Here is a 15,082-nt window from a genome sequence, read left to right on the forward strand (position 1 = left end):
TGCAGGGGAGGTGGATCCGGTCCAGCACCGACATGCATGAACTTGGTTTTTGTCCAGCTCACTTGGAGGCCAATCCGCTCTGCCTCTTCACTGTATATGCCCAGAGCGTCTCTCAGCTGGCTGTAGGATGTACTGAGCAGGATGGTGTCGTCGGCGTACTCCAGGTCAGTCAGGTGGTAGCTGCCGAGGGACACTCCGAGGACCTGCTTACAAACCCTGGACATCAGATGGTCAATGATGCAGTTGAAAAGGTCAGGAGCAGCCACGCAGCCCTGGCAAACGCCGCTGGAGATGGGAAACCAGTCGGAGTCTCTGCCGTTAACACGGACACAGCTCTGTGCGTTGCTGTAAAGCAGCTTAAACAAGGCAACGATCTTAGGTGGTGCTCCGAGGGACTGTAGGATGCTCCACAGTGAGGTATGGCAGACAGTGTCAAAGGCAGCCTTCAGATCAATGAATCCGATGCACTGCTACTACAAATTGCAATATTATTACAAATGCTGATACTACTTCTATGACTCTAACAGCTATTTTATACTACTACTGCTTGTACTTTTAGTATTACTACTACTGCTTGTACAACTATACTACAGCTACTATTAATCGTCTGGTATTTGGTTGTCAAGCTGCTAGCTCGCCTTAGCGTTTTGCTAGTGGCTAACTAGTTAGCTCTCATAGACTGGAAGCTCTCAACAAGATTTCATAATGAAAAAAGAGCCAAAAACTATTCTTACCTATGAAAAGTCATTCCAAATTTCCTTGTCTCAATCGTACGACGCAGTGTGTAACTGTATGCAGCACAGTGAGCCGGCATACTTGTTTTTTTTCCGTTTTCACGCCGTCTACATCAACGGAATGCACTGAAACTTTGCCCCCACTAGCTTAGCCTCGCCGTAGCAAGCAGCTCAAAGGGGCGTGTCCTATCTACTCATTCATATCTATGAGAACAACAGTGGCTGCACATAAGGACGCCTGACGTTGATTAGCTGCGTAAATACAATTATATACAGTCTATGGTAAATACGTATGTGAATCGCATCATTGGCTGCAGCAGCCAGTCACCGGTCACGGAGCGCGGAAACCGTGTCAGCAGTGCGCAATTGCGCACGCGCGCAGCTTAGAGGGAACAGTGCTTCTAAGACTGTAATTTATTATTAAAAACACACAAATGGGATGTCAGAAGCACACCCAGACAGATTTAAACTGAGTAATAGCAGACACTTACTGTACATTTACTTACTCGACACATTTTTGATTGAATGATAATCGTGGCATAATAACAATGATTTATTTATTTCATACATTTAATGACACTTGATACAATATGTATTACTTGGTGAAAAAGGTGATCAAGTTACCTTTTTGCTCCTCCACTGTGTATGTATAAATTATTTTTTATAAACATCTGCTACAAGGTTGAGTGAAATTAAATGTTATTTTCAAAAAAAACTTTAAAAATAAATATTCACAATAGCAATTTAACCTAGTATAATGTTACAGTAATATGTTTTTTCAAAAAAAAAATGGAATTAGGTTTGCAGACTCTGTGGTCCAGGACATAAAGGTTTAGCAGGTTTCTTCAGTGGAATCAAAAATTTCACACATCTGGTTCCTTTTTTGCCTAAATATACACTGAAATAGCAACTTCACTGATCACTGAGACAACATTTTCACATCTGACTTGAAGAAAAAACAGCATAAAAACACAATATAATTATCAGTAATACAAATGTTTCACTTTTATCAATGCTAACTGTCATCAACAAGGGTGCTGCTTTCAAGAACTCCACCACAATGTTTATACCATAACTTTAAAAATTCACTTGTGATGTTTTAAATTTTAGTTTGCATAGTGGTCACAGAAATGGGCGTCAAAAAGACTTTAGCACACTCTCAGTCATGCAAAAGTCAGCAAACAGCCACCCTACTGAAGAACCACTGAGCAAGGCACTGAAGTAATCCTACTATACATAACTGCTTTGTTAGAATTAATGATATCACTGCTATTATTCCCCATACTGTAGCCCTTAAGAAAGTATTTCAATGTGAATCCAAAGCCAGATGGTTGGCTTTTTAATTTTTATTGCTTCTTTCTTCTTTTCCACCATGCCAGACGTGATCAATTGCAGAAGTATTTTGGTGTAAAACTTGTCTATTTTTTTCTCCCAGCAGTGGAATTTCAAACCAGGGTTCAAAGTGAGCGCCCATTTATCAAGACTGACATGCACCGATCTTCACATATTTTCTGCCTGCAGTGAGAAGAAGTATATGGGGAGAGCAATCTGTCTATCAGCTAATATCCATAGGATGAACAGGTATAAGCTATTTACATGGGCTGGAATAATCTGATCTCAAGTTCCCAACACAAAGAAGAATCATCTTGGTTATTTTTTTTGGAATAACGGAGCTTGAAATAACTGTGAAACAGCATTATGCATTTGCCTCAGGCTTTTCTGGCATGTGTTGATTTTAAGTGACCTTTATAGCACTAATAATGTGCATTAAAAACTTTTGTGAGCCTGTCCACGGTTCCTGGTGCCGTCTTGGTTTACATGTTGCCTGCAGAGCGTGGCAGAAAAAAGATGGCCTTCTGACCCTGGTGGGTGTCTGGTCCTGCTTTGGGCTGGCCATTCCTCTTCAAGGCAACATACCAGCTGTACTTCTGAGAGCGATACGTGTTGTAGTGGTTCTCTTCATACGTCTCCAGGAAGTAACACTCATCATTCAGTGCTTGCTGAGACAAGACAATGAAAGGGGGGTGAAAAAAAATAAAAGAAAGTAAGAAAGAAAGTCACTTCTATTGTCATTTATTTGTTTCTGTGAATTTATTTTAAAGAATTTGTGCATGTACTCACATGGCAACACAACAATATACAGTAAAGAATCATGTAAATAATGATCTACAGGGTGTTCCTAAAGTCTGGACACATAAGAAATCCCATTAACTGTGATTTTATTTATTTATTTTTTTTGTCGAAAGAAGAAAGAATTGAACTGGTACTTCTCAGTGGACGTGAATAATGAACATATCAAAAGATAGCAAATGAATTTAATGCACGTCATCCAAGGAGGCTTTTCCACAGTAATAAAGGTGGTTAAAAAGTTTAAAGAAATGGGCAGTGTCATGGAAAAACCCCTTTCTGGATGACCACATGTATCAGCTGAAACTAAAGAATTTGTCATGGCAAAAATTTATGCTAGCCCCAAAAAATCACTTCCCAAACCCTAGGGTTAACTTTCCCAGTGCCTTGCCTTTGATTCCCCATAACAAACCGCCTAGTCGTCGGATGGGGGTTTCATCGAGATATCTTTCCCAAACTTAACCCTAACCCTAGCCCTGTCGATAACCCAAACCTCAACCAGCCTTTAACCTTAATCCTAAACCTAACCTTAAAATCTAATCCTAACCTCAATCATTAGCCCTAAAAACTAACTTTAACCCTGAAACTGAAGCCTAGAAATAACCCAACATAAAAAACGAAACCATACTTTACAATCTAGCATCACATACCACATATTCAACTCCCTTGATACGCATGGAATCAACTGAGAAGGACAATGCCCCCATGGACATGTAAGAGGATATCACCTGAACGGAGCAAAAACAAAGGACAGGACCAGAAGCTGTCAACTGGAAATTAAATTCAACCCCAGTCAGTGAATGAAAAATGCCCAAGAAAGGAATTACTGGACGTCACAAGACGTAAAAACGATTTGTATAGTAAAGAGTAAAACCAGTCAGGAATGAAAAAGCTATTGGAAAGACTGGATGTCATAAGACTCAAAAACAATCCAGAGGGTAATGCAGGACCGGGCGGATCCTGATAATGTGCATTGGCCTGTGCCTTGCCTTTGACTCCCCAAATGCCTAGTTGTTGGACGAAGCGGGGGGTTTCATTGAGATAAATTTCCCAAATGTAACCCTAACCATAACCCTATCTTCAAATATGTCCATCCTTCACATCTACTAAGAAGTACCATTTCTATTCTTTCGACAATGCCATATTTAATCCTTGAAAGCAAAAAAATAAATCAAAAATATACAGTTTATGAGATTTCCTGTGTCTAGACTTTAGAGACACCCTGTCCATGCCACATCTGTACTCCCATAATGATTTATGTTGCACATCTGCTGATTTTTACTGCCACTGACAAATTATTACTCACAGTGATTTATATTATGCAAAAATTTCCTCTGTCACGCTGTGAATTTCCAGAGTTTTGCAGTTGTCGAAAAAAACCAAGACTATTACAAAACTCTGTGAGCTCAAACTTGTGCCGGTGGGTTAATAAATATTACGCGATGTGACAAAAATAGCTTTGGATAAAAAGAGTATTAAAGCTATTTAGGTAGCAGAAAGAGAAACAAGGTCTTAGCAACACTAGTGCTAAAAATGTAAACACTCACTGATCCATAGAGGCGTCCATTTTTGTTCATGGCCAGGTAACGTCCTGTCACTTCACCTTTGATGACCACCACTCCTGCACTCACAGCCTTCACCCTCAGGATATCTGCAACAACAAATCAACATGACATTATGCAACATACGTCAGTACAACATACTTCTTTGTTGCCTTTCCAAGGGTAAAGTGCTAAGATAAGCTTCCTTAAACACAATGTTACCATCATTTCCCGAAATAAATATTTACCCGGCATTTTTCAGATAAAAGAGGCCGTTCTGTCCAAATGTGTACTCAGCATAAGGAGTTATGATTACAAACCCAGCTTTAATAGAACTGTTGGGTTTTAATACTTGAACTGTTTTCATTACACCAAGATGATGTCTAGCCAAAATATTAAGTTTAGCTTTTCTCCTTTATCCGTACTTTACTAACAATAAAGACTTGTAATCATTAATTTTGTTAGAATGTCAAAATAAACACTTAACAAGTCTCATGTTTATCAGCTTTATGTTAATCTTCGCAATAATTTAACAGTTAAAAGACTCTCCTTTGTGTCTTATACTTTCTATTGTGCTCCAGTTTCTACAACCACAAATCACACATCAAAATATTTTTTTTCTCACCATAGGGGTCATTTTCCTGCCTCCCACCGCTCACGGTTCCATCTGGTAGAATCCTCAGGTGATATCCTCCATTCTTACTGTATAGTCTGGTCAGGGTGTGCTGCTCCTGCTTGGACAGATCCAAAGTTGCTGGTCCGAATGGCAGCACTGTAACATCTCCCTCAGTCATCCTATAGAGAGCAGGAGGTGTGGACTCAGCAGAGTGATGACCTTGTGTCTGCAACGACAGAGCAGATCCACTGTGTTCACTCTCCATGTCACCTGGACTGTGTCTGAGACACAGGAAGAAACAGGAAGGGGAGGACATTATATGATCACGGGAAAATGCTCTCCTCCCCAGCCTCTCAGAATCACTTTTCACTTCTGTCTGTCTTTCTGTTTCTCTCTGTCTGCCTTTTAAGACACACTTTCTTTTCCTTTTTTTTTAAATGAAATGATAAAACCATGCAGGGATCAGATTTGGACGGAGGCCAGGCACAGACCAGCAACATGACCGGACTTGTTTTCTTACTGAAAATCCCTTTGATTCTTTCTTAGTGAAAAATAATTTCCAGATGGCGAATGATGTAACTTTTCACCTGAAATCAGTGCAAGGCCAGACAACAAAATAAACAACACATGGACACAACAAAACATCAGAGAAATTTGCAGGGATGGTTTCACTCCCCTCTGGAAATGTTGCAAGGGCTGGCAATGCTCTAATAAGTAGGAGGTAACCGTTTAACAAATAGCATTGTAATCCACTTGTGAAACACTGGAGCCATTCTACTCTCAGTCTGACACAACATTTTGTATTAACACCCTGCCTTCAATCGACTACATTTTAACATGTCAAACAAATCACCAGCAGCCGTACACTTGAAATTTATCCTCTTGAGGTACAAGCATCAAGTCAACCCTGTTTGTCTTACCCCTTCCACTGTCTGCTTCCTCAAAAGCTCATCCAAAAAAACAATCAAGCCCATATTAAAGCCACAATGTCAGTGTAATCCTGGTGGGTAGAGATGTCCAGAGCAGCAGTAGCTGTCATGAAGTCTGTCCTGTCAAATGGAAAAGCAGTGGCAGGCTCAGCCGGCAGTGGTACTGTAACAACTCTGGTCTTTGTTATCATTTGAAACTGGAGGGATAGCTGCTTTGGAGCCAAGCTAACCCACATCTGGAATGCCTTGGAAGAAGCAGAGAGAAGAGGGAGACGGAAAAGAGAAAGCCGCAAGAGGAATGTAAGGCCTACCCACTCACAGTCTGGTTTGCCTAAGAACAAGACCTGGAGAAGAGGATTACGGGATATGACAGACTAGATGGTGCCAGACTAGTATACAGGGACCTTCGGACGGAGCGGCAGGTGGGAATGACGTCAAAAGTCCATCCGATGACCGAGTCAAATGCGTGGGAGGAGAAATTGAATCTGTATTTGTTTGGATAGGAGGGTGAGCTGCAGTGGATAACGCTGGGGCTTAAGTAAAGTTCTACAGAAAATGTAAAAGAATGTTAATATAAACCAAACAGATGTAAGATTTAGCTACATTTGATCCTTTAGTGTTTCAAAAAGTCAGTGTAGAAACTTTTGCTTAGTCAGAGTTTAGTTTTCATGCTCCAAACTGTGGAACAAGCTGAGGAAATGAGATCAAGTAAAAGCACTGATACGTCTAAACATAAAGACCTTCATTTTTAGCCTGGCTTTTGATCAAAATGTCTTACTAATGGCTTAACTCCTTCTTGTCTATTTTATTCACATTTTGATTTATTATGATCACTTTTTTTTGGGACATTTTCGACTTTTATTTAACAGATGATGAAGTAAGTGCTCTCAATACAGCTATTAGAGGGCTCCATTTTCATCACTTCCTTTTCTTGTCTGCATCAGTCTCAAATTATTTCACATTTTGTATTTATAGTCTACATATTTTCAACTTGTCAGTCAATACACTTAAGCTGTACTTGAGGAAGCAGGAATGAATTAAAATAAAAAAGTTAAAACAGTATCAACTTGCTTGAGATCACATGTTATTAGTGAAAAAGCAAATGTGATTTCTAGCCAACTATATTTCCCACACAAACAACAAGGCTCCTCTGATCTAATGAGTCAGGCACCTACCTGTGAGAAACTTTTATGACAGTGCCACTGATGAGCCAGCATGTCCTCTTATCCTCTTCTGAACTGACGTTTAGAAGAAACAGACTTTCTTTTTTTTGTGCCAAACTTTCTTCCTCCTCCGCACAAGTGTCCCGACTTTATTGGCTTTAGTGCGTATTTGTACTCCTTCTACCTCTCCCTCACCTCACCACCCTTCTAGTAACGTCAGAGGACTCATTTTAACAGGCCAACGTCAGGACTAAAATTACCACCCTCGACCAGAGAGAGCGAGAGAGAGAGAGGGGGAGACGGAGTGACGCAAGTGTCCAGGCCATGGGATCCAGCCAGACGCTGGAAACGATCAGCGCTGCCTGTCTGACTGAGCACTGATACATTCTTACAGTGGTGTCCTCCTGGAGACACTAGCGAGCAACACAATATAAACATTCATAAAAGACACAAAGAGAATGACTTCAGTCCCCAGAATTAATCTTACATAATGCCAGTACCTCTGCAGTCCGAGCCAGGTTTCTGCTCAGATGCACTTCCCATAGGATGGTTAGGTCAGGTTACAGGCGTACAGGAGTTGCTTTACATGGCTGCAAAGATAGAATACTTAGTCATCAAAAACAAAAATACACTATATAATGAGTAATTGCACATACAGAGCATTTTTTTCAGCACATAAATGCAGGTACAGTCATATCGGACATCAAATCAGAAGAAGATGGTGTTTGATTTCCAGTGAAATGCTTAAAAGACAGGTATTTGAATAACTCATTTATATATTTATTATTTATTAACCTTTATTTCACCAGGAGAAATCCCACTGAGATTAACAGCCTTTTTTGCAAGGGAGCCCTGGCCAAGACAGAAACAAAATTACACAGTTAAAACACGATTAAGTCACTAGCAAAAAATAAATAAATAAAAAAGATTAAATTTACAAGCAAATTATGACAAACAAGTGCATGTTGTTGAGTCGGCCTCAAGAACTCGCAATTTGGACTTTAAAGCACTCAAGGAGATTGGTGGAAATGACTTCGAAGAACGCAAGCATCTCAATCTATTTTAGTTCATGTTCACTGTCTGTCTTGAATTTGCACGACAATAAACAGCAGTCCTGTGTTAATTATTCACAGTAGAGGCCTCGTCTCTTCTTCTAATGGAAACTTTAAAGTCCCTCTATAATTCATCCTCTACAGCCCACCTGACTATTACAACCGCTCAGCCTTTCTAGGTCAAGTAATCATGAGACAAAGACTATAGAATATGCAGCAAAAAAGACACTGACTACACTGCCAAAAAGTGGAGAGTCTGACCTACTTTTCTCTCACCTGTTTATCAGGACCGAGCTGCTTCTTCTTCTTCTTTAAAAGAAAAAAAATCCCTCAGTTTACCAGAAGATGGCAGAATAGGTCAACTTTTATAGACTACACAGCGTGAAATCTCACCATAATCTCAAAAGTGTGAAATTTAACTTACGTTTCACAATATGTGGAAAAGAGCTGTTGTTCTTTTAGCACCGTTACAGAGCTGTGAGACTCCTCCTCACTAAGCAGGTTAAGAAACACATTTGGAGTATAGACGACTATACACAAATATGAAGGCAATGTTTTTCTTTTGTTTCTGTTTAAAACCTGCATCTATACTAACATAGTTTCACTTTGTAAGGACAATGAGATGCAAGTATTGTCTGAACATTGCACATTTACACGGGAACATTAATTGAGAGAAGTGTTTATGTGGATGATGATGATGGATGTACGTCTAATACAAAGACTCCTGAAAAGTTTCAAGTTGTTGCACTTTCACTCATTTAGTTCTTTCCTGTGTCCAGTGGAATGTTTATAACGTATGTTCCTAGGGGGACCGATTAGAGTGTGACACTGGCCAGGTCAAAGGTTGACTGCAACAGCATGTGTTTCCCTGTGCGCAATGTTTAATAAAGTTCAACTGAGAAACTATATCGTCCACTCTGTATTAGTGCTGGGCGATATGGAAAAAAATCATATATCACGATATGGATTATTTTATATCACGAAAACGATATATATGACGAGATACCACAACAAAGTATGTTTTCAGTTATTCTCTGAAAAGTTTGAAAAATTTCATTGCTTACTTTTCTCCATGAAACCTCAACCTGTTGCCAGGGCTGGACCCGAATATTCGGTTCCCATGGTGGTATGCGGATAATAATTTTGAGATCCGAATATTCTCCCCCCTCCTACCACCCCCCCACCCCCCCCCACCCCCCCCCCCACCCCCACCCCCGTCGGGCGTTACGAACCGAGCCGAAAATTCGGCTCTTTCCTCCGTTAGCTCACCGCCTCTGAGCTCACGGACCGAACCGAATATTCGGGTCTTTCCTCCGTCCCCCCGGACGTTAAGGAGGGGACCGAATATCCGGAGCCCAGAAACTGCTATTCGGGCCAGCCCTACCTGTTGCGCGTCCATCGCTCACCACTCATGAGTAGTGATGGTCCTCTGATACCTGAGGCTTCGACACATGCGCTGTAGCTCATGAAGCAAACGTATCGAGCCTCTGTGCCGAGGCTGGTTTGGTCACGTGACTCGTGACGTTTGAATCACTTCAGTGACGTTTGAAGCACTCAACTGCTTCGAATCACCTGATTGGTTCGGTTTGTTATGTGACTCACTCAGCGGGATCGAGAGTGTTCCGGGATAGGAGATCCCTATTTAGTGTTGTTCATTTGAATTGCTTTTTGCAGAATAGATTGGTTTTTTTGCTGTTGTTTTTGCTTTGAGTTAGTAGTATGTCAGATTTCGTATTTCGTAGAGAATAGATAGATAGATAGATAGATAGATAGATTGATTATATATATATATATATATATATATATATATATATATATATATATATATATATATTCCCAACTCACCACCCCCATGCAACAACACCTGGCACAGAACCTTGTCAGGTGCTTAGCTGACAGACGACAAACCAAAGAAAAGAACAGTTCACTGACTGTTGCTACACTTGTGGCTCTGCAGTTCAAAACTTTTGGATTCACCAATCAGAGTGGCAGCCAGTGTGAAAGAACGTTTAATAACAGAATGCAAAACAATTAACATGAAGAATGCCAAGCAGCAGTCATTTACGTCACAAGCACCACCACAGCCTCGTCCTCCACCACCAGCAGCACCTTCCACAGGTATTTTTTTTCTCTTCTGAATAGGGAATGACTGACATTTCTGGTGATGATGATGATGATCTTCAATATTTTTCAGTTCAACTGTGGAGCCTATTAGACGAAGACGCAAGTAGAGCCTGGTAAATGCAAAGCGCCACAGCGAATGCAATTGTAGAAAGAACGGCAGACCCACTGGCTTACTGGGCAACCCACAAAACCGTTTACCCAAACTTGTACAATGGAGCCAAACATTTGCTGTGTACCTCAGCCTCATCTGTGCCGTGTGAACAGGTTTTTTTTTTCTAAGGCTGGGGAGATAGTGAGTAAAAGAAGGAACTGCTTGAGTCCCAAACAATGTTCCCTCTAATTTTTCATGAGTCTGAGCAAACACACAAACTCCCTGAGCATCCCTTGGACCACTGTGAGCAACATCAGACGTGTGCACTGTGGTCACACCAGCATCGCATCCATTCAAGTTACATGGTTCATTAAAAGAATCAAATTACAGCATTTACATTTCTGTTAAAACACTTTGTCAACAGGAGCCAGTTGAAGGCTGCAGTGATTTTAGTGACACTACAATGTATAAGAGTGAAGTTATTGAATATTTGTCTCTCTTTACTGTTGCAGCGGTTTTGCAAATTGCAGACGGATCCTGTTCACTCCATAGACACCACTGTTATTCCTGTAGCTTGAAAGACAGCTACTTTTGATAAAACTGGGCTTGTAGCACATTGTCTGCCTTGCAACAATGGGAAAGAGGCACTGTTTATGTTTTGACAACCTATATCTAACGAGTTATTGATGCTGGAAGTCCGAATCTGTGAATATCTTTCCAACTTTACTGAACTTGGGGCCACTACCACCCAAGGAGTGATATATTTAATTTTGAAAAAAGCATTTAGCCACACTTAAAGCTTTAAGTGCTTTATTAACACAGAACTAAAAATTTTGTATTGTTTTATTATCACAGGTTCTGTCTGAAAAGAGGTGGCATCATTTTAAACAGTGAAATCAAACTAATAAAATGTAATGACCAACCAGTGAGCAATACTGGATTCTGCAAAAACATAAACAACTTTTTTAAAAATCTAAATCTTATCTTAACACAGTTAATGTATTAACTTATTTTTGTGTGTATGCATGTATTTATTGATTTATTTAGTACTGTTAACATATCAGAGTTCTGAGTTTTTCTTAAGATAGGCAAAGGCCATTTATTAATTACATATAGGCTATTAAATGTTTATTAAAAACTAAAAAGCATTAAAAAAAAAAACAACTTAGGCATTTATTGAGTCACTAAAATACTGTAGAGTACAGACCACATCAGCATGATTATAAGCATCCTCTGGTAATTTAACAACCAGATACTGATGTCCCTCACCATATGGACTTCAGGAGATGACTGGGGGATGATAAACTTTGACCTACTGGTTGGGTTCTCTCTGTTCTCATGTTTCTTACATGTTTGTCCCCTGACAGCTGGGTCTTAATGTTTTTTGAGCAACACACCATACTATGACGTTTTTACAATGAGGGTTCTACTATGGAACCAGTTTGACATGTTCAGGCGTTCTTTGTGTGAAAACTCAGAGATTTCAGGTATCAGAAGGTGGTTTTCAACTTTCTTTGTTAACTTTCTGCCTCAACTTGAAACTAAATTTCCTTCACTAAGCCAGCCCTCTGGACTTCCAGGAAGCTGTGTTCCTATTGGCTGTCCAGGTGGCTGCTTGGTGTTATCAGGAACACCTGAGCAGCTTGGTGTTATCAGGAACACCTGAGCAGCTCAGTGTCTTCCTGCTTTATTTAGCTGCAGGCAAACATTTCCTCTGCTTCTCTTCACCACAGAACCGGGTTTGGCTCCATTGCTTTAGTTTGTTCTTTAGGCGTTGGCTTGCAGCTTCCAGCAGTAAAATCATCTTTAATGTGTTTCTTGGTGTGTTTTAGGGCTTTGTACTGGATAGTTGTCTTGGTAAATGAGGTTCTTTATCCACAGTCAGCACATGGTGCTAATGTGTGCAGTGATTAGTGGATTTGGTACAGTTGAGTTGTGTCTTTGTCTTGGCTGTAGTGAGTCTTTAGAGGTTTTTGGTCAGACACATTCTGTGTTCTTGTTTGAGAACCGATGTTGATTGTCCAGAAGGTAAGAGTTCCTGTCCTGATTCTCTGTTCTCAGAGGTTCTCTGGTAGGCTGCAGGAGACTTTAGCGTTTGGGTTGTGCTACTTTGGGTTTTTGTACGGTTTCATTTGGACGACTATCTTGAGGCCCCTCCATGTGGTTTAGTGAGGTTTTCTGCAACAGTTCTACAAAGCAACCTGCAGCAGAAGAGACTTTGAGAGTTTTTAGGAAGTTCTGGAGACCAGACTTTAGAGCAGCAGAAACATTTGTCAGTAGTTTGAGAAGGTGAGCTTCAGAGTAGAAATGAGATGGAAACCTTCTTGACCCGTGTGGTGAGGTCCTGTACCAAGAGTTTGAGCAGGTTGTGAAGAGTCTGTAGTTCTTTGGTCTGAAAGCACAAGAAGAGTTGACTCATTAAAGGAGAAAACAGGAGATATTGTTGGTTCTTCTGTCGCTCTGCAGTTTCCAGTTTCCTTAGACTGAATATCAAGTTTATATTTTAAATGATTTCCCATGTGAGTCCAAGAAGACTTCAATAAACTCCCTCCATCCCCTGGACACAACATATTTTATTACCATGTTAAATGTTTTTTTTTTTTTTTTTTTTAATGTTTCTGAGTTTTAATCAGTTTTTTTCTCTTTGCTTGTTTAGTTTTGTCATCTGTGTAAAAGGTGCTAAACAAATAAAGTTGAACTGATAAACTGAATAATTGACTAACTCATGATTGTGACAACAGAAGTATTTTCATTGTGATTTAAGGGTTTATTTCATTTTTAAGGTTGGGGTTAAAATCTTGACAGAAAAAGAAGATTAAAGAAATAAACTACATAACAAAAAGCAATTAAATCAACAAAAAAAATTAATACAATAAAACTTTTAAAAAGTTTTATTATTAAAAAGATTTAAGAAATTTAAGATGTAATTTTCTAATTAAACATTTAATTTTTTTATTAAATGTTTTGTGTTTTTAAAGGTTTAATAATCTAATTAAATGTTTTGCATTTTTTAAAATGTTTAATATTCTTTAATTTTATTTTTTAAATGTTTAATTATGGAAAATATTTTATCTGTAATTTTTAATATTTGTATTTTAAAAATTTTGTTTAATTTCATAATGACATGTATGTTGTTGAATTATCTAATTCAATATTTTGTCTGTTTAATAGAGTTAAACATTAAATACAATTAAATTATATGTACATATACCACCTTTTAATGTTTAGTTTTCTTTTTAAATGCTTCATTGTATTTTCAGTTTAATTCCTATTTGAAGTTTTATTGTCTTTAAGATGTAATTTTTTCTAATTAAACATTTAATTTCTTAATTAAATATTTTGTCTTTGTAAGGGTTTAATAATCTAATTAAATGTTTTGCATTTTTAAAAATGTTTAACATTCTTCTTGTTGAATTGTATTTTTTAAATGTTTAATGATGGAAAATACTTTATCTGTAATTTCTAATATTTGTATTTTTAAAATTTTGTTTAATTTCATAATGACATGTATTGTATCGTGTTGAATTATCTCATTCAATATTTTTGTCTGTTTAATAGAGGTAAACATTAAATTACATTAAATTATATTAAACAGACAAAATATTGAATGAGATAATTCAACACGATACAATACATGTCATTATGAAATTAAACAAAATTTTAAAAATACAAATATTAGAAATTACAGATAAAGTATTTTCCATCATTAAACATTTAAAAAATACAATTCAACAAGAAGAATGTTAAACATTTTTAAAAATGCAAAACATTTAATTAGATTATTAAACCCTTAAAAAGACAAAACATGGGTGCCCATATAGCTCAACGGGTTAAGCGGGTGATCCATGTACAGGGGCTGGTCCCTGACGCAGCGTCCTGGGTTCGAGTCCCGCTAGTGGCCCTTTGCTGCAAGTCTTCCCCCGACTCTTCTCCCCCATTTCCTGTCTGTCTCTCACTACACCTATTCAATAAAAAGACAAAACATTTAATTAAAAAATTAAATGTTTAATTAGAAAATTATATCTTAAAGACAATAAAAGTTCAAATAGGAATTACACAGAAAATACAATGAAGGATTTAAAAAGAAAATTAAACATTAAAAGGTGGTAAAACATTTAAAAAGAAAAATCTTAAAGATTTAATCGAAACATTAACAGACTGTCTGAAGGTTCAAACTAACAGAGAACTACTCAAGAACTTTTAAGATTTCAGTCCTCAGACTGTGTGAAGGTTCAAACTAACAGAGAAGTACTCAGGAACTTAGAAGATATCAGTCCTTGGACTGTCTGGAAGTTCAATCTAACAGAGAACTACTGTGGGACTTAGAAAATTTCAGCCCTCAGACTGTGTGAAAGCTCAGGTCCTGAGGACTCGGGAGGTCTGGAGGCTTTGAAAGTCTTGGAACTGAGGGTTCAACCCTCCAGCACAAAGGCTAAAGTCCAACCTCCTGAGAAAAGCGGTCGAGTCGAGACTCAAGTTAAAAAAACTCGAAAATGGCAAAAAAATAGATGATAAATGCGCAAAAAAAATAAGTATCTGAGTGAGTAGCTCAGGGGGTTAGAAGACAGATTACCAAGTGGAAGGTAGTAGGTTCAAGACCCACCACTGGCATTTTTCTTTGTCTTTGTCAGGATTTTGATAAAATTTAAGAAGGGTCTGGTCTTGAACCAGCGACCTGCAGCTCTACAGGTAAACCTTTAACTCA

General features: G+C 38.6%; 1 protein-coding gene across 4 annotated transcripts; it reads right to left on the reverse strand.

Annotated features, from left to right (window-relative positions):
- Positions 1–1,274: 1,274 nt before the first annotated feature.
- LOC111583868 (putative fibroblast growth factor 1) lies at positions 1,275–7,965 on the reverse strand. Of its 4 annotated transcripts, XM_035958581.2 has the most exons (5): positions 7,906–7,965; positions 7,611–7,700; positions 5,028–5,244; positions 4,409–4,512; positions 1,275–2,734 (listed from the first exon to the last, which is right to left on the reverse strand). In XM_035958581.2, exons 3-5 carry the CDS (start codon positions 5,194–5,196, stop codon positions 2,549–2,551), a joined length of 459 nt encoding a protein of 152 aa, XP_035814474.1. In that variant the 5' UTR covers positions 5,197–5,244; positions 7,611–7,700; positions 7,906–7,965; the 3' UTR covers positions 1,275–2,548. The 4 variants fall into 4 exon arrangements, with proteins under 4 accessions (XP_035814474.1, XP_023148882.1, XP_023148883.1 ...); XM_023293114.3 differs by lacking the exons at positions 7,611–7,700; positions 7,906–7,965 and adding an exon at positions 7,123–7,304; XM_023293115.3 differs by lacking the exons at positions 7,611–7,700; positions 7,906–7,965 and adding an exon at positions 7,123–7,274 and having other exon boundaries at positions 5,028–5,299.
- Positions 7,966–15,082: the final 7,117 nt, after the last annotated feature.

Source organism: Amphiprion ocellaris, chromosome 14, assembly GCF_022539595.1.
Source record: "Amphiprion ocellaris isolate individual 3 ecotype Okinawa chromosome 14, ASM2253959v1, whole genome shotgun sequence".
NCBI classification, from domain to species: domain Eukaryota; kingdom Metazoa; phylum Chordata; class Actinopteri; family Pomacentridae; genus Amphiprion; species Amphiprion ocellaris.